Source organism: Ascidiella aspersa, chromosome 6 (assembly GCF_963924565.1).
Source record: "Ascidiella aspersa chromosome 6, kaAscAspe10.2, whole genome shotgun sequence".
NCBI classification, from domain to species: Eukaryota; Metazoa; Chordata; class Ascidiacea; order Phlebobranchia; family Ascidiidae; genus Ascidiella; species Ascidiella aspersa.
The window spans coordinates 8,274,552-8,294,461 of record NC_139452.1 but is presented as its reverse complement, the minus strand read 5'-3'; the positions used below and the strand labels follow the sequence as shown (position 1 = coordinate 8,294,461).

The 19,910-nt window shown below is 39.5% G+C and overlaps 1 protein-coding gene across 1 annotated transcript in view; it reads left to right on the top strand.

The window, feature by feature from the left end:
- LOC146139494 (uncharacterized) overlaps positions 1 to 19,910 on the top strand; it is a 46,550-nt gene that overhangs the window by 3,102 nt on the left and 23,538 nt on the right. The window contains exons 4-8 of the mRNA XM_083392935.1: positions 15,454 to 15,699; positions 15,955 to 16,005; positions 16,935 to 17,036; positions 17,340 to 17,486; positions 17,862 to 18,021. Of these exons, the coding sequence (XP_083249061.1) occupies positions 15,454 to 15,699; positions 15,955 to 16,005; positions 16,935 to 17,036; positions 17,340 to 17,486; positions 17,862 to 18,021 (706 nt within the window). The remainder of the gene's footprint in view (positions 1 to 15,453; positions 15,700 to 15,954; positions 16,006 to 16,934; positions 17,037 to 17,339; positions 17,487 to 17,861; positions 18,022 to 19,910) is intronic.

The following is a 19,910-nucleotide window of genomic DNA, read 5'->3' as shown; positions in this document are numbered from 1 at the left end:
ATGCTAATTTATCTCGAAATTTGTATTATCTTCTAATAAATCTCTTTTTATTTTTCTAATTTCCCTGTTTGCGCAATGGGGTTCTAGTGTACGCGCTTATTCTGCCGGACAAAAAAAACAAAACAAAAAAAAGTAGGCGCCGATGAAAACATAACTATTGCGCGATTCTAAATTAGTTTGCAAGTCGTAACCAGGGTATCTCGCTTTACAGTTTCAGATTTTTACGTTTAGCTTTGATTTTACATTGTGAGGTGACAAAAATCTTTAAACAACCGAGCGTTGTTGTTACCGCAGGCACTTTGCGACAATGGGTGGGCGGCATCCAAAGCTTCGCGCAACATTTCACCTGAATGCCCCAAAACTCACAAAACAGAACTTTCGTGTCGCCAAATAACTTTAGATGTCGCCGTCGGATATGCTTTCTCCCTACGCAGCACTCAAAGTAGGTTTGAGATAACAAAAAATGCAGTTGGCGATCTTTACACTTTTCTATGCGCTTCAGATATTTTGTCGAAAATCCGATATTTTAGATCAGATTTGCTTTACTATACCAAGTCATAATTTCGGTACCCGTTCGATTTTAGGCTGTTGTCATAGCTGTGGTTTGACTGGTATTGCTGATTCAAATTAGGGTAGTCATTTAATCCAGTTTAATCAGTTAAGTTCAGTAAAATCACGTTGATAGGGTTTTAGCGTTTTCTACTTGAATTTCTGAATTTAAATTAGTTTGTTAATTTGACTAAAGTAATGAATTATTTAGTACTGGTTCGGACCGCTTTATACAAAATATGACAAAGTAGTGCTATCAAAATGAAACGTGTACTTCGGGCTTTGGGTAGTGCGATGTAATTCGCATGCAACTGTAGACAAGTGAGAGACTGCATTTCAAAGTCGCATAAAAAGTTATTATTGCAGTCAAAAATACGAAAAGTGTTTGTAACTGCATTTTCAAGTGGCATTGAATAAAGGAGTTATCATTGAAGTCAAAAAATCGAACAAGTTCTTTGTGACTGCATTTTCAAGTGACAGTGAAAAAAAGTAGTTGTCATTGTAGTAAAAAAAAAAAGACGAACTATTTTTTTGTTTCTGCATTTCAAGAAGTCGCTGTGAAAAAAATCAGTTACTATTGGAGCCAAAAAGCCGAACAAGTTTTTTTGCAACTCTTCGTTTCGTTACGCAGCTTCTTAAATAGGCTGCGGTGCGTTAAGTTTTTCCGCCACGCAATTCTCGTACATTGGCCGTCAGTCCGCCCAAGCTCGTGTTTACAAGAAAACAAGCCGGTCGCGTGGATACTTAGCGTTTTTTTTGGTGAAAACTCTTCGACCATAGGACGTTGAACGTGGAAGCAGATACTTGGCGTATCCGCAAAGCTCAATGTTGTGTAACAGGTTCTAGTATATTTATTGTCCAGCAAGGTTTTGCTTTTTTGTCGGCTACTTTCGATATTCTAAAAATCTTTTATAAAAAAAACAGTCTATAGTCGGTTGGAAGTCTATGATTAGATCTGCTTATGATAGAAGGTATTTTTTTAGACAAAACGTCGCTGCATTAAGTTGCAATTGTTTCATCATGAACCAACTGTACCGTGTTGTCGTTGTATTTCACTGATTTAATTGCAAGGAACTAACAAGAATACAAACATATAACAACGTTTTTTAAACTTCACACCAAATTGGAAAGGGTGATTAACTATGCGCCACAAACCAACTATTATTGTCAATATATTATTGGCATTTTGTGATTATAACAAGTCTTGACAGCTGTTTTGAAAAGCACCTATGTCAGGTTTCGCTTTTCGAATGCTATTAAAAGCCCTCTGTTCTCTAAAAACCTATTGCAATGTGATTAAATTTACAGGCCTTTCACTTACTTCCGAAATTTTCGAAAGTCTTCAAAACCGTGAAATCAGAAGATAAAGAAAAATGTAATGACGTAAAATTTTTGCCGCCTTCATCGCGTTTCGCTACGAATAGTTCCTGTTTCTCTTGGTTGCCTTGGATATTTGCTGATGTTGTCCCGATCGACATATATTTCGTAGGTGTGCCGTCGAATTGTTTATAGCTCTGTTGGTGTGCCGCAAGTGGTAAAAGGTTGCTTTAGATCAGTGGTCGGCAAACTTTTTTTGACGCCGCCCAAAGAACTCTTCTCAGAGCTATTGAAGGTCCACTACGTAAAACCACTACGTAAACATTATCGAATTGAGGATATTTTATTTTAAGGTGAACTATTACAAAGCGCCTTGTGCCCAAAACACTGCCATATCATAAAGTAAAACATACTAAATAACGAAGAATTTACGCACGAAGCGCGAACATTTTTCGTTTACATATAATTAAAGTTGGCAAAAAAAATCTTCGGCTGTCACGCGGCCCACAACTAATTGATAACACTAGTCTATTCGAAAGTAACTCGCGTCCCACTAAAAATGGATCTGCGGCCCACATTTGGGCCGCGGCCCACAGTTTGACGACCACTGCTTTAGATTGATTGCCAGCAACGTTGCGCCGCTTTTCACGCTGAAAAGGCCTCGCCACATTCATCCACGTGGCGCCCCTAACGTCCCTTGTTCGTACCGAGTTACGCGCGTGCCCACTCGTGCGTGACCTCGCAGGCCTCCTTGTTTGCCGTCACGCTCTGTCGTGTTTGCAGGCGAAGCGTGACGAATGTTGGCACGGGCGAGGTGAAGTTGGCCAGCCTTTACCTACTTGCGTTTTAACACAAGAAAGCGAATGTATTTAAGCGAGGATTTCCGATAGCAAGTTATTTGTGTTTTCAAGTCGTGGTTAGAGATTCAACTTGACCTTTTGTCCTGGGCGATGTTTTTTTTCTCTTTGAAAGCCATTCGTGAAAAAAATTGAATGTTTAATAATAGACTTACATTATAAGTTAGCACAAATCCTGCCATTTCCGTATTCTTATTTTCATTTAATCCCGGTAGTTTAAAAATGAGTAAAATTTCCCTAAAACAAAGCGCACGTCAAAATAGCCAAACTTAAAAAACACTAAGTATGTTCAACTCAAAAATATAACAAAAAGAAGTCACAACAAAACCAAATGTGACATTCTTGTCAGTATTCTGTGGCATGCATGCCAAATCCTGGACCACGTAAATTCTGAAGCAACACGAAAAAATACGCGACACGGAAGCTGATGTTTGCGTTTCGCCTTTTCGCTCCTGACTAAACTTCTCGCGGTTTTATGTTTGCCGAGCGACGCCATTCCGGGCCAAAGCACGGGGCGTTTTTTCCTTGCATGTAAATACTGCGGTGCAAAACTTCCCCGCGCCTCAAGGGACGACAGCTCGAATTTTAAGGAGGCGAAAGCGTTGTGTCGCTTATTGGTAGAAAATCTTTCAGGCAGGCTGCGGCTCTTGCTGTGCTTTGCGACTTTTTTTCTATGATCTAGTCCGGTAAATTAAGCTGTAAAGTAGCAAAAAATGCTTTTCGTGAAGGCCACTTAAAAAGCAGAAAAGGGTGTTTTACATATTCTGTCCGAAGATAGTAAGAAATATTATTAAATACTGTTAAATAAAAAAAAAAAAATAAAAAAAAGTATGATGTGACTGTGGTGGTGTTTTTTTCATCAAGCAAAGAAAACAACAGTATTTCTTTCTTTTGTTTTGCGATTTTTCAGTTTGCCAGTTTCGGGTTGACAGGTGCAATTTTCAACCCATTATTGTAGCTCCAAAGAAACCATTCAGGTACTGGCAGTGAAATAAATTATGAACTTGTTCTTTCCGCAATATATTTATTAAATATACCGATTTTGCAATATATTTGCCCCGTTAAAGATTTCCTGTATATGTTATTGAAACGTCGATACTTTTAGTTTAAATGTTAAAAAATATAATGCCGGAAGAACAAGTTAACAATTAATACAATATCTGGCAGCAACAGATTCGTGGCCATGTAATGGCCAGAAAAACTAGCGCAATATAAGTAGTCGCCCTAACTTAAACGGACGACCCAGCGACCCAGTTTTGTCACACACTGCAAGCGAAAAAAAAGAGCGCAAGAGAGAGAGAGAAGAATCCAATAGCTGCGCGCGGCAAATCAAGCACCATGACACAACCCTCGAGGGACCCTAGAGCTTTTAAAGTCGGATCGAGAGCTGTTGACCGCCGCTCGAGCCGACCCCGTTTCCCCAAGGGGGTGGGCAAAAATCCCGAGCGCCAGGGTCCGTCCGGAGCGGCGCAGCGAAACGGGCGGGAAATTTGAACGCGGCGGCCGCGGGCTTCTCTTTTTGCGGTTGGCGCGCCATTCATTGACGGATCTCGGTTCGGACACAGAATTGAGGTGCGTAACATAACACTGTACGACTCGCGAAAAACTCAAAGCTGTACACAGACCAGGTTCCTTTGTCGCCTTTGTATCGCTCGCAAATGAAAGTGTTACGCGGGCCGCATTAGAGCCGCAAACACGCAGGCCTGAATGGGGCAGACGCCGTAACCGGGCACCGGCGCCATTATACCTTGCTCCTTTCTCAGGCGTCCGATTTCGCCCGGTCTTGTGTTCCGTTTCCTTTCTGCCGTTCGCTTCTTCCAACTTTTTTGCTGTCTTGAGATGGATGGCGTGTCTCTGACGGCCAATGCTCTACACAGGTGCTTATTTTTATTTCTTAATGGCGAGAAAAAGAGTCTCTTTATAGGTCGTCGCCATTTGGATTACTTCAATTAAAGTTTGAAATTTGTAACTCTCACGTTTCCTTGTCTCCCGTAACTATCGTCTTGTCAAACACAATTAAACTGAATGGACTTTGATCTTCGTGGTGACTGATCAATGTGGCGCCGTTTTTAATCAAAATAAGAAGGCGTCGAAGAGCTGGTGTCCTCTTTTCCCCAATAGCAAGAATGGCGGTCATTGTATACCTTATAAATGGCTGTATTTGTCCAATTTCAAATAGGGTTAGCAGGTGGCACTATATTTAGTGAAGACAAATTGTATTAAAATCTTGACAAGCTTTCGCACAACCGTGCGTCATCAGGTCAAAGTAATAAAATTTTAAATAGGTGGCCTTTGCCTGTATGGCTCTTAATTAAGTTTAGAAATTTGTAACTAAGCTGTTTTCTCCGTCTCATGAAACTATCTTGATAATAAAAAAACAATAAATCTTCAGAAAGTTTCTCGTCGTGGTGAATAGAACATTGGGCGTCGTCTTTTCAAAATTCAAAACACTACAAAGAACTGTTGACTGCCAAGCCAACATCGAATTAGAATTGGCTGGATTTCAACATTCCAGCCAATGGAGCCCAAGGGACAGTGCGTTAGGTGTAAACACCCGTTCGTTATGAATTCAGGGAAGGTGTTGTTGTTTGCAAACTCTGGTGAACTGAAGTTGGCTTTATTTTTTTGTTTATTATTGTTTTTTTTTTAAAGAAATGTTGCTGGATTGCTTTTGTTGTAAAGAAAATTGGAAAGCGTCGGGCGAATACGTTTCGTGTCGTTAGCCGTGGTTAATATTATTTTCTCTTCACCATAAAGTATAAAGTTGGGACTTTGTATGTAAATAAGTTGACTGGCACTGAAACCAAAATTTGGTTTTGGACAAGCAATTGTGTATAGACAATTTCAGTTTACACTCAAAGACAACGTAATTTATAAAGTAGTCCAATGATTCGTAATCTGGAAGTAATTGCCCTTAAACGTGTAACTTGGCAAGTTATGCGTTGATTTGAAACTTTGACAATGATAATGAAAATGACTTGGGCACTTTTTCTACGGATGGGGATGGTAACAAGTAGTGACTTAGGCAAACTCTGAAAATCATGAAAAATGACTCAGGCAATTTGGTTAAGAGCGTGGCGAATTATGAGATGTTATCCTTAAACTCTGACAAAAAGTATTATTTGTCATAAATTGAATACTTTTTACATTATGGAAAAGATCGGTTTTGGAGTACTGTATTAGTCCGGCACAAGCAACAGTTTCCAATTTTCTCTCGCGTTTTTGTTTCCGGCTTGTCCCTGCCAAACACACCCTAAAAAACGAAAAAAAAATATCCCAAAGTGCCCTCCACAACACATCGCGACACTTTGCGGACCCGGATGCGACGCGGTAACCTTGGCAACCATCGATCGGCGTGTCAATCCGGATCCGGGCCGGCCTCTCTCGCACTTACATCCGGGTCTCGAGTGTAGAGGGCCTCCAGCCGCCCCGGTCGTCTTGTTTGCTTTTAGATTGTGTCATAACCGTTTGGGACTGGAGATCGCTGTCTGGCCAAGCGCGGTTTCATAAAAATCGTGATGTCGTGTCCCCGTTTTTTGCCTTGACGCGTTTGATCGATGTTTGAGGATCGCGAGGCTCGCACGAAACGACGAGCCCTTCAGCTGCTTTTTGTTCTCCCGAGTGCGTCTCATCCGAAATAGGCCCTCGGTGTGTAGTTTCGTTGTGCGGAAATACTTGAGGGCGATCATATCCGCTCCCCCCGTTTTTTTGCAGAAAAGTAGCACATCGGTGTTAATCTGTCCACTGCGCTATTGAAAACCCTGGATGTTCAACAGGTCATCATCCGACGCCTGTATTGTCTTTTCTATATGATTCCCATGGATGTCGCTCTCTTTTCGACAAGTTTCACTCAAAAGTCTCGCATGTTTTTGTCAATTCGTAAATCAGGCGCTGTGCAAACAGTTGCACTGGAATAATACGAGAAAGTATGATGGAGTGCTGCTATTGCTTTAACAGAGACAAGCAAAAACAGCCAATCAGCGTTGTGAGCAAGTCCTTTTAAAATTACTAAATGATTTTCAATAAATAACTAGTCAAGTCACACATGCATTCTAGGGCATTACAAGCCAATTCCATGAATTTGCACCAAAAATAATGTTAATCTAATGAGTAAATTGATTTAATCTCAAGTTAATATTAGCATAGCAAAGACCAAAACCAAATCAAATGGTAACAATTTTTTGCGTGTCTTAATAATTAGATAAATAACCTATTTTTCCGAATGTTTTGAAGTATATCACTTTAGATTATTGTATAAGTCATGACCTAAGTCAAGTCAAGTTAAGTCAAGTCAAGTCTTTAAACCATTAACATAAGTAAACTTAGGTCAAGTCATGGTCGGCTTACGTAAATGATGACGTATATCGGGTCAGCAACCCAACCAACCAACACCCGCGAGGCCATTAACTACATATGGCCGCAAAAAATCTTGTAAATCCTCTACAAGACAGCTCCAAAATAGTCCAGAGTTTGGAACAGGTTTTCTGCTCGGGGGTCTAATGTTTGTTTTGATTGGTTTGGCCGTCGGGAGACGTTTATTTTTTCGCCGCTTGAAGATTTATTTTTGTCCCAGCTACTTTTAAAACTCAAATTCAGCGGCATTACGCAACCGAAAACTTAGTTTTTCGGCCATATGTAGTACAGCCAAAACGTTTTAAACCTTTTATTGGTGTGTAAATCAGCGATTTCCGATACTTGACTATTTATTCCTATACTGATATCCGATATATATGTATGCCTGTGTTAAATCTCCATATAGCTTATTGCTTTTCGATGTACGTCAAAACAAGAACAAAAATAGCTTCTTTCGAACGCCCCTTCGGTTTAACGAACTCTAGTTTTCCGCCTAAGCTTTTCTTTACCTTTCTCCGCTTTCATAGCCAACAGGCGGGTCGCCAATTGGCAATTTTCAAAGCTTTGCGGCATAATCCACGTCAATTCAGCACAAATCAGCACCCTGCTGATGCTGTTGGCCCTAACAAATTTGCGACCGCTTCAAAGGGCGCCGCTGGCCGTTACGAAAGTCGGTAGAAGTCATTGCCTACTGCTGTTGTCGTGCGGATTTGCTGACAAAGCTACTGGTTTTGTACATCGGGGCTAAAATGTGGAACGCGTTATTGAAAGGAGTTTTTGCAGGATAACAACTCGTACTTTGGCTTGCAGGCAACTCGACTGGAAAGCTTGTTATTAACTATCGACCTTCGTTCTGCCTCTTGTAAAAAAAGTATAAAAATCCAAAATTGATCTTAAAGTTGGTTTGCTCTACTTATACCTCAAAAAATAATAAACACTGACAATTTCTACCGTAATTGCGGCAGTATATTTTAAGCCAAACGACCGTTAAATAAGATTAAGGAACACTGTACTAGTTTTTTAAACAGGTCATTATGTTTTAGTTCACTAATAGTGAAATCTTTATCGTTGTTTTTTACCATCCGGATTTAGGCAGATTCTGTTATACAAAAGAAAATTCTAATATTTGTTTAGTTGACTATTCGTGGTGTAGGTTGTTCAAACCTTTGCGCAGAATTTATTATTTTGGAGTCAGGGTACGGTTAATTGTACGCACAGGCCAGATGCAAGAAATACAGTCTAACAACGAGACATAAGGCTAACAGTTGTACCGAGTGTCTGTTTTTCGCAAATTATTTGTTATTTTAAAGCCCACACTGGAAGTAGGAATCATTTTGAACATTTCGAATAACTATTCATTTATTTTCAAGATCAATAAAGAGTTATTCGAAACGTTCAAAATGATACCTACTTTTGTATGGACATTGATATCCTTATTACGTCTTACTACAACCTCCAACCATTATGCTCCGAATTTTTTTCTTAGTTTGACATTTTAATTTTTAATTTTGCATTTTAAAGATCTAAACCATACAACCAAAATGTTTTCACGCTCTCACTTATTTTTCGGATTCGTCGCGCGTGGCAAAACGTCATCGACACCCTGCCAACTATGGGTTGACGCAGGCAGAACGCGGGGTGCGGTGGGGTCACGCACATTTACCCCGTTACGCAAGGCCCACCAAGCCAAGCGAAACGCCCCAAGGACGGCAGGGGGCTGTTTTCGTTTTACTTGTGTCTTTTAAATTGTGCTTCAAGCTGTTTATGCGTTTGTTTGTGGTTCTGCTGTGCTTTTTGCGAAAGGTAAGAAGAAATTTGGAAACGACAAACTTTGTGGTTTGAAAGTGAACGGATGCCGTTGCTTTAAAAAGAGAATAAGATTGTATTTTTAACGAAACGAATATGCTTGCAATGCGATAGTAGTAGAGCAGCGCTGAACTTTTGTTTTCTGCGTTTAACCAAGTTAAGGTCAATAGATATAGAAAAAATCAATAGGTATAGAAAAACATGGAGTTGTATAGAAATTTGAGCTTATCTGATTAGAATTTTTCCTACCATGTAAAAAAACGTTGTATTCGAAAGTTTGTATTGTGTTGTTACCCTACCTTGCTGTCTAACGTTAATAATGTCTTCAGAATTTTACTTAATAAGGTGATTTTATAAGTTTTCTGCTCATTGTACCTTGTTTTGAACGGGCCATGGTGGTGACTGGTGAGTAGGCGTCTATTGAAATTGATAATGTGTTTCTGGCAGATTTAGACTTCAAACACGATCATGTCTGACATATTTAAGGTTTAAACTCACTGCAAAGGAAAGAAATATACTTCCAAATGGTAAAATCGTTTCTTAAACGTACGCAAGAATTTGATGTGCAAGTCGTTTTAGATCCAGAATGTGCTTAATTGCAGTTAGTACTTCCAAGCATAAAGGGTCACGTCCAGGCCTATTGAAAAGCTAAACCAGATTCTAGTTTGCATAGCAATTGGCAGGGCGTCGACTCATCTCGCACAATGAAAGCGACTGCACAATAACCAGACCCTGTTTCAACAACAACGGCAAGTCGTGTGTTGCAGGAGCTATAGCAGCGTGCCGTGAAAGGTCTTATCTTCCCTACTGCCCTAAATAGATCACTTGAGATCTGTTTCTGTTAAGCGAGATTTACTTTCTTCTTTCTTGCAACTTGATTCGAGCAGAATCGCTTGAAATAAGCCAGACCTTTGTCGGTAACGCCGGCTCTTTTTATTAACACAATTCGGGCGTTGGTTAGTCGACAATGCCGCTTTGTAATTAGTGCTTTTCGGTGTTTTTTGTCGCACTCAGCCAACTAGCGGGAAAAATCGCCGTGAAAATGCGTTTTCAGTTTGAGTGGGCTGTTACACTGCCAACAGCGTTTCCTTTTTGTCGAAACGATATGACAAGTTGCTGTTCATGTTTCCGCAAGTTTTTTTTGCGTTGGGAACAGGCCTTCTGTTTGGTCATTCGCTAAATGTGGATTGCAGAGAAGTAAACTCCCAGCCAAAATGTGACGCCGTTGTTTACGAATGAAGCTCGTTTAAGTTTTTGTTGTTAGACTTACCTAGTTGTTCGGCAAACGTTTTTTTTAGTACTTCAGTTGGAATGAAACGATAACTACTCTGTGAGTAACCTTAAAAGCGCCAAGATTTGATTTATCACTAGCGATTTTTTACGTTAAATTCTCGTAATGATATTCAGTTTCGTTGCCGATCTGATAAATACTGAAAATGCGATAAATGTCTTCCTGGCAATGTTTTGGGCCGAAAGGTTTGTCAGTTAATATTTCAACTATTAGCTAAAAAATTGTCTAAATATTGGTAAAATTGTTATATATTGTTAATAATGTCACATATCTATTACAAAAAATAGAATAACCTAGTACCGTGGTTCCCGAAAATTCCAGGGTACAAAGGCAACTCAAAATAGAAAATTGTGTTTATGTGTTCTTTTCAAGTTTTTGAATTACAGGGGACCCCGGATCAATAAAACATCGCAGTTTATAAGTTTGAGAACTATGTCCTAATGCAATAGTCCCGCATTATGGAGTTTTTTGCATTCCAAATATTCCTACAGTATTTATCTCGTTCCTCAGACAAAACGGCCTAAATTTTCGCCAACAAGAACCGACAAAGACCCGCTTCTCAAGTTTCACCCGAATCGGAGTTCGCAAAACGAGCAACAAAAAAAAAAACGCGAGCGGTTTTCTTGCGCATATTAAAAGTCAGCTACGGCGCTTAAAATATTTATGATCGGCCAGCCTATAGCGCGGGCTCAACCGCCCATCGCCGGATCCAACACTTTGCACTAGTGGTGTTTTACATCTGCGGTATGTGTGTCCGACACTCGCTAACAGGGTTAGCAGTCAGGAATGTTCGACGCTTCGTTTCGTGTTCCGATAGTATTTCAGGCAAAAATGTGTTCGATTCGAAATGATTACGACACTATGTTTAATTAAGCGAAGTTGATCAAACTGAAATGACCAAAGTTAATGTATTTTAGTGGTTATATTAGAATTGCGTTAGATGCTTGGTAAGGTTCTAGATTTGACCGTTTATTACCATTTTGTGGAAGTATTTTTTCAAGGTAGAAGACGCTAACATTGAAACGCAAACCATTGCCTGAATCAGTGTTTCTTAATCTATGGATCTGACTCAAAATTTTGGACTGCAGTGTGCCGCAATTTTATTGGTTAGACTAATATTGCTCAAAATAATTGAAAAACTTTGAGAGAAAGACACTGACATCAGTCATAATCATTCAATTCGTTTTTTTTATATGTTTTGTACTCTTGGCAAAATTTCATTGAGGAAAAACGCTTCGGATTTTTGGAGTGCCGCGAAAAAGGCTGCAAACACTCAACAAAAAGCATAAATTAATGAATATCGGTACCGATGTTACTCTAGTATCGGACTAGAAGCGATAATACTACCCGGTGCATTCCTAATTGTAGTGTCTGTAGTGCAGTGTTGGCTTTTTTTAGGGAAGAAACTTCTGCAAAAAAAAGAGTTTGGTCAATCATAAGTCTGTATGTAGAAGTAGTGCTGAGGTGTTGTTTTGCACTTGCCGCGCAATATCGCCCGCTTTCCAAAACGCGTGATGCGACGGATTCGGGAATTTTCGGAATGTTGCTCGGCGCTAATGGGCCCGGCTGATGAAGTTTAGTTTTGTGCCAGATTCCGTTGCGCCCAAAGTTACAAGGGGAGTGCTTTTTTTCGCGTAAATTTTCCGCGAAACCTCGACCGGAATTTTGTATATAATTGAAGTGCAGCGAAGCTTCGCCACTGTAGTATTGGGATTAAAATTTTGGTCGCATATTTTGGATTGTTTATGTATTTCACAAGTTTTTTTTTTGAAATGTTCAAGGTAGAAAGTATTTTGCAATATTTTACGTCACACATCGCTCGGCCATTTGTGACGTCATATAGCATTTTGGCCACTCGTAACGTTATATACACGTCATTATCTCTGCCGAAATAAAAATCGAGCCGAAAAATAAAACCGGCCAAAAATAGCCCAAAATACCTGGGCCGGGCATTTTCTAGGCGGCCACGAAAACTGGCCTGTTGTGGTTTTCTAATAGGAAGCAATTTCGAAGCGCGGTCAAGTCTACTCCTCTTGTCTACTCTATAAGATCGCGCGGTTTCGAAATCGTAACGGTTTAATTCCCTTTTGGCGCCGCGTTTGTCTTTAGGTCGACGTCGGTCTGAATGGACCGCTGGGACCAGCTGTTGTAAAGAAGAGAACGCTTTGCCACTTCTAAAACTCCGGAACAGATTTTATTTCGCTTAAAATTGCTCATAATTGGCTATATACTTTGATGAATAATGTTTGGAGATTGCAGCAAGACTTATAGTAAGAATATCACATCCCATACAGAAGTATGTAGCCTTTTTAACCTTTCGAATAACCCTTTACTCAGTATTTTTAGATTTAGAAATTGAAAATGAATAAAGAGTTCTGCAAAACGTTTAAAATGATGAACCTCTGTATGGGCTTTAACATTCTTACTATGCCTAAATAGTAATTTAGTAACGCCGCAATAGGATCCAACTTCTAATTCGACACATCATCCATTTCTTATCAATACGTTTATATTTTTATTTATTTATATCCGGGTTTAGCCAACCTAAATTTGTCTTTATATAAGTATTAGCTACTCGCCCCATAGGCCACAACGGATTTTCTGTAGCTCTTATGAGCTTGCGTATTGCTGTTAGGCATAGCTGCATCGCGTGCACACGTCGTCATTGACTCTTCGACCCCCAACCTGACCGTTCCAATATAGGTGTTTGCCTTGTTTTAATTCCCTCTTTATTCGTTTGTTTTTCTGTTAGTCTCGACTCTCGAGACTTCGTGCGATTTTAGATTGCACAGGTCGCGCTTTTATTGTATCACGTGCCGTTTTTAGTTTCAACAGGTATCTTGCGAACACTAGCACTCACGGTATTGTGTTGTTTACACTCCCCCTCGACATTTGTTAACTAGGCGAAGGATTGCTTAATTTAAAGTTCATGGCGATAATGTTTTCACGAATCGTCAATTGTGAAAGGCGAAATTACCGCAGCGCTTTTTACTAGCGGGTCGCGTAGCTTTTTAGGGCTGCCGTCACATTCGAGCAATTTCGACTGAGAAATTTTAGTCTGGATTCAAAAACAAACAAATTTCATGTAGTTGTTTTTACCATAGACTCGAAAACGTAATTTGGGTCCGAAAATAAATGTCAAGCAAAAGTTTTCCACTCGGCAAGTAAAAAAGTAGAAGTGAAATTTGGCAGTAAGGTGAAATAAAATGATATTTAAATTAAAAAATAGTTCGTAAAAAGTTGTTCAGTACTGTATTGAGACGCTTTTCACAAACACCAATTTTCTAAGGAGCATAAAGGTTGGAGGTTGTAGTAAAACGTAATAAGAATATCAAAACCAATACAGATTTTGGTACCATTTTGTGAACGACGTTTTTCAACATTTGAAATGTTACCAACTTCTGTATGGGCTTTGATATTCTTATTACGTCTTACTAATTTTCAGCTTTTATGAAAAGCGTAGGTGCGTTTATGGGCCCCGATTTTCCACGTATTCTCTTTCAGCAATGCAACACGTCAGCGTTACATAAAACAAAAACACACGTTCCAATCATGAGCTCTTTCACAAAGCGCCACGCCGACACACATTAGCATGAGCACGAAACATAGAGGGGCCATACACACACGCGCAAAAGGCCGTAGCTCGAGCACCCTCTCAACCCAGCACTCAAGTCGGGGTCCTCTGTAGCCCTAGGCTCGCTCGCAGCATTTGCGCAAAACCCTGGCGAGTTCCGAGCTCTCAAAAAAAACGAGCGCGCCCTCAAGAGATCCAAAGCGCAAACAAGTGCTACTCGCCGCGGACCGTCACAGGCCGTCGCCGCCCTTTATAAAAAAAAGCTGGACGGCGCGCGCCTATTTTTTTAGAACTACCACGTGTACGACTTGCCAGCGCATACAGATAAAGAGAGAGGCGTCGTACGGTACGCCGGCGACAACCGGCATTTGCCTTCCGTCGGCTGGCTATTTCGTTTGTGTGCTCAAACTTAGCTGCTGCTGCTTCTGCTGTTGTCCAGTGCCGCTTCGATTTTTTTCAGTTCGGAGCTTGTTGGAGTGAGTTTGAGCCGCACGACACGTTCCATTAAGTCTGTGTAGGTAGGTACGGTAAAATATTTTAGTCCAGTCGGGAAAAGGTCAAAACAGGTGTACCCCTTCTGTTAGGTGAGAGGCCCATGACTGGGCTATTTGCAGACATGGTTTGCGCCTCTAGGTACATAACTTTAAACTGTTTAGCAAATTGTGCTCGAACAGGTTATGAGAATAGTTTTTCACGTTGCTAGTTTGTGATGTCTTGCCATCTGGTCGTTTTTGAGAGCCGTTTATTTGTTATTTGCCAGTATGTGCTTTTGGTCCGCGTTTTTAACTTGCAAAGGGTAGGTATGCTCTAAATGTTGACCTATTTGCGATTCAGCTATGCCGAAACGAGGAAAACAGGCTATGGGGATTTTATTTGCCCTAGTTTACCCTCGGCGAAAATATCGTGCGGTTGCGAAATCGCTGACCACGCAAAAAGGACTGAGAGAGACCCGCCGATCGTATGCAATTCGGCAGCATACAGACGGCAAGGTTAAACCGCAAAGTAAGAGAGTAATTACAACGTACTTTGAAATATACAGGAGTTAAATATGGTAAACGACCGGTACGTTTGTCGCGTTATTCTAACTCTATCTTGTATAGCGCTTTTCAGCATGTATTTTTGTCACAGTGCAAGATCTAAACTCGTAACTTGGATAATATGCATTGTAAAAAGCCTTGCTGTAAAATCCCTGACATGCAAATCTTCCCTTAAACACCATTTCGAAAGTTCGATTCTGTTTAAGGTTGATGTATCTATTTGATTTTTTAAAGGAAACACATGTTCTAAACAGCAAAATTCTAACGTCGGGTGTTTGTCGTATTGTATTATTGCGGTTGTCATTTGCAGTTTTTATGACGTACCTAAAAATGATCATTTCTGTGACATAAAACTGTCCCATTAAAGATGTTTGACTGCTCTAGAATGTGCTGTTGCCTTTTAACTAACAAGGCCAACGCAAATAATGCTATTTTGCAGATAGACCGAGTACATAGATTGTCCGCTTTGATTTTTTCAGTTCTATGTACTTTAATTTCCTTGTTTAAAATTGTAAGTTCATATATGTGAACCCTAGTAAAGCAGCTATTTTAACTGACTTACAGTGGTAAAAACATTTGTCAGTGCAAGTAGAGATTTTTTTCTCTTGGTAGTTTTTTATTGCAATTTTTGTATTTAAATAAAAAGCATCTATCTTTATTTTATCACAGAAAATTATTGATAAATTGAAGCATGAATCTGGAAACGGCTCATCCGAAGACGGATTCCAAATTCTCCGCGAAGATGACTTTCGGCATCCTTCTCCTTCCAGGAGGACCCTTTCTGGGGGATCTGCCGACGCGGCAGAGTTTGATGACGTCATCAACGCACAGAGGGAGATCAACCGACTGTCTGATCAACTTGCCATCGTGACCAATCGGTGTGAACAATGGAAGGAAAAAGCACTTTCTACCAATGTGAGTAAAGTTATGTCGCATTAGTTTTGTAAAGCATTCTTTTGTTTAAAAAAATTGGTGGTGCGAGTACTTTGTTTTGAAAATGATTTCACGCACCTAAGGTCATTTTAAAAAAACATAAATGTGAAATCCACTTAAAATTAAAAAAAATCACTCAATTTCTTCTTTGAACTTTCAATTATTCTTTGAATTGTTGTTACTGGTTTTCATTTGTATTATGAAATAATTACAGTTAAACTTTTGTTGTTGTTGCAGGAAGGGACTAGTTCACATGACAACAAAGATTTCCTGCAACTCAGAGTTAACGTAAGATATTTTAATATTGATTTCAAATAGATTAACTAAGGCCAGTACTCAGTACCAAGAAAAACGGATAGAAAATATTGTTCACGGCCAGCGTGTTCCTAATTTGAATGTAAAGCATTCCCTCATAGAGAGAAACGTTTAGTGTCCTCTGGTTTCCTGGCAAAACCAAACCTGGCCAATTCTCGTTGACTCATGTCTTTGTTGGTTCCAAACCCAGCCTGACACAAATCCTGCACCTGTGTATAATTATACCAGTCAAGCATTAGCAGGGACCCTCATCACTGCACTTCCAAAGCTAACATGAGTGTAGTCTAGTGGCCTGTACACTCAAGGGCTTACATATGCTTCCCGAAAAGACTACAAGCGACCAGCTGGCCAAGCAAGCATGCCGTCCCAACTGTCATAGTCCCAACACGGTTCGAGTACCACTTGTGTCATTTTTTGACTTCCACATCCGTGGCAGAATTGGTTCTGGGAGGGCTTCAATCGACTGTTAGCCTTTTTACCCATTTTTTTCATATGAATTGTAGCTCTCCATGTTCTAAAAAAATCCTACATCTCAAAATTGTTTAACCTTATTTCTGTTCTAAAATTAGAATAAACGCGCAACATTTTTTGTATCACACCAATATGCCAGATTCATAATCACACTACATCTTATATTTGACATGCTTAAATGTTTGTGTTTTCTGCTATTGAGTTCCTTGCGATTAGATCTTTAAATAAATAAAAAACATTTTACATTATTTTTATTCTAAAATTGGGATAAACGCGCACCTTTTTGTATCACACCAATATGCCAGAGTCATATTTTCGTTACATCTTATATTTGAAATGCTTAAATTTTTGTGGCTTCATATTTACTTTGCATACGTGTATTCAAATTGCCTTTTACTTCTCTTTTTATTGTTATTGTTTTACTTTTTCAGGAATTGGAGAGTAAGTTGAGAAATGAAGCGGAAAACCACCAGCATGAACTTTCAACTTTGCAAGAGGTCAACAACCACACCATCGGGCAGTACCAGAATGAGGTACATGTCAAGTCACATCTTGCATAAATTATTAAACGTTGTCGATTTGGAACTAGCTTAATTGATTTAGGCACAAATGGAAAAGTTTTTTTAAATTATTTTTGCTTAAGTTATGTTCATTTCTTCAAAGAGTTTTGTCATTTGCTAGACACAGAAAGTATTTAAACCTATTTGGCACAATACAAACCAAACTTATGAGAAAAAAACTTTGTCAACCTACGCATGTGCAAAATAAGTCATTTGCCAATCCCTTAAAAAAATAGCATTTTAGGGTATAATTTTTAGCAAATGCATTTCAAACAGATCCAGAGGCTGCAGTTACAGTCTCCTTCCGGCGCTGGAAACTCAACAAAAAGTGGCAGCTCCGCAAGTCTCCAGAAGATTTCCAACCTTACAGCCGAGGTTGATGAACTAAAGGGGAAACTGAGAACAAAAGACAGGCAGCTACAGGTAAAAACAACAAAATACAAATATGGGAAACTTTTGCGGTTTCTGACATGAGTGCCACACATTACTGATTAGTTATATTAAAGTTTTAAACCATACGTATAGCCGTGCGGAAAAGGATATTTATTACTATAATTTTCTTAAATTTTACGCTTAACAATAGTTTAAAACAGCATAAAAATAATATAAAGTAGATTTTTTGAATAATGTACCAGAAAATAATGATACATGTTTAAAATAGTGAAATACGTAATTCTATTTAATCAATTTGGATAAAATCATTTCATTTTCATCTTTTAACTATATAAAGGCAGAATGTTGTTATCCTTTCCTCAAAATACAAGCGAGTTTTACAACCTCTTTAAATTTTCCGCACAGGTGCACAAAAACGCCATCGAAGAAATGAGGTCTGAGATCCGACAGCAGCAAAACAAAGCTACAGAGATGGAAACAAGCCTGCGGGAATCCGTTCAGGCAAATGAAGACCTGAAAATAACGCTGACGGAAGAGAACCTCGTTTTGCAACAAGCATTAAAAGGTAATGTTTCGATGTTTAGGAAAACATTCGGTGTACTAATGATACGTAAGCCGTAATCGTTAGTCAAAAAGAAGCTTCAGGAGGGCTAGATTGCAGTTGTTAACACACTCATGTGTGTGCATCGTTCATTCTTGACAATCTGCAGCCTTCGTAAGTTTTTTATATTACTGCAGCAGTAGATCTTAATAGGTAAGTTCGTGTATTTCAATTAAAAAATAAAATTACCATATTTTTTTCTGGTAGGTACACGATACTTGTGTGGCATGAAGTAGGAATTCAAAAAATGTCCCAAAACATTGCATTGTACTACAGCATAAAAGGTGAAATCTGCTTTCGTGCGGCGAATGACAGAAACAGCCCCGTATTCCGTACACACACGCGAACAACGCCCTATCTGTCGCGATCGTGGTATTTTGTCTATTTTTAAAATATTTCGGAAGCTTGGTCAGTTGGTGCCACCCGACACTGCTACACGATCTGACCACAATGCCCAATTATTGTTCTAATGTTTGGCTCCTCTCGAGTGAACGCCCCTCTGACACGATTCCTGTATCTCGGAACAATGCCTTCCGATTGGTGTCGGCGTAACACTAGAGCATCACCACTCTTACGATTCTGCGATCGGTTACTAAGCGAAAGGGTTGAGGCGTTTGGAAACCTGGTTACCAGAAATTTTGTTAGTCGAGAAGTGGTAACGAGGATCATAGTTGGTCGTCGATTTAGCCTGGTTACCATTGAGAAACCGATCGTCGATTTATTTTGATTACCAGTTTTAAGAGGAAAATATAAGTTACGAGCTCACGAAAGGTCAGTCAATTTAGTATGCGGCTTATTTCAACAGTACATTACTTTAAGTGTCTTAAAAGTATTTACTAAGCTTACGGCCACCAAGCTCAGTTCAATCCGCTATGGGATGTTGGCATTACTTACACACCTATTCATCTTTTACTTAGGTAATTAATAAAGAATAAATTGTTTCCGTCCAGCTATGTATTATCTTAGTTAGAGGTATAGTGGCAGTTTTTGTCAGTATAGCAATGTCCCAAATTTTCATTGTGTGAAATTGTTTATTAAACTAACGAATGCTGTCTAAAAGTCTACCTGTATTTCCATTTTCCTAACATTTATTGCGTTGCGTTAATATGCATTTCACGATTACCTGATTGCCTATAAACATGAAAGCGAAACAGAGCAATAAAATATTTTCTTACTGATTATAGTTTGGGAATGGTAGCCACAGGGTTGCCGCCAAGTCCTAGAATCTTTAAAAGTCATTTTTTATTTGTTTTGTGTGCAGCTTAAGTCATGTGTTTAGAATGCACAGATAAAAAACATTAAATAGCTAGTTTCAATTGCGTTGACCAAGGCATTCGTACGGTTTTGTTTTCGCGTTATATTAATCCAAATTTTAGGTCTTTGAAACACTATAAATTTTCTACCCAAAGTCTTCGAATGTTTTTTGTATAAATTGTTGCGTTAACTATGTGGACAACAGTTTGGCTGGCAAGGCACAGGTGCTGACAAGTCTGCACCGATGTTTAACACAGTCCAGACAGCAATACGGGACTTGTCTTCCTTACATTAGACCAAGCCCTGTAGCCCACTGCCATCACAAAGTGGCCTTCTGACAGATTGTTTGGTTTACTTGAGGCAGAACAATGCAGTCTTGGAGTTTTCCGAGTGCAGAGACGGCCTCGGCATAGTTTTCCAATCCTGTCTCGAGTCAGTCGTCGGCCCTTCTAGAGCCCTCGAAATTCCGGGTGAGATTCTGCGAACAGCGCGATTCCACCTCAGTAATAACGTGTTTCTGGTGCTTGACTATTGGGAGAGGTGTGACTAATGAAATGTACATTTCGCCTATTGTAATAGACAGTAGACACACTCTCGTT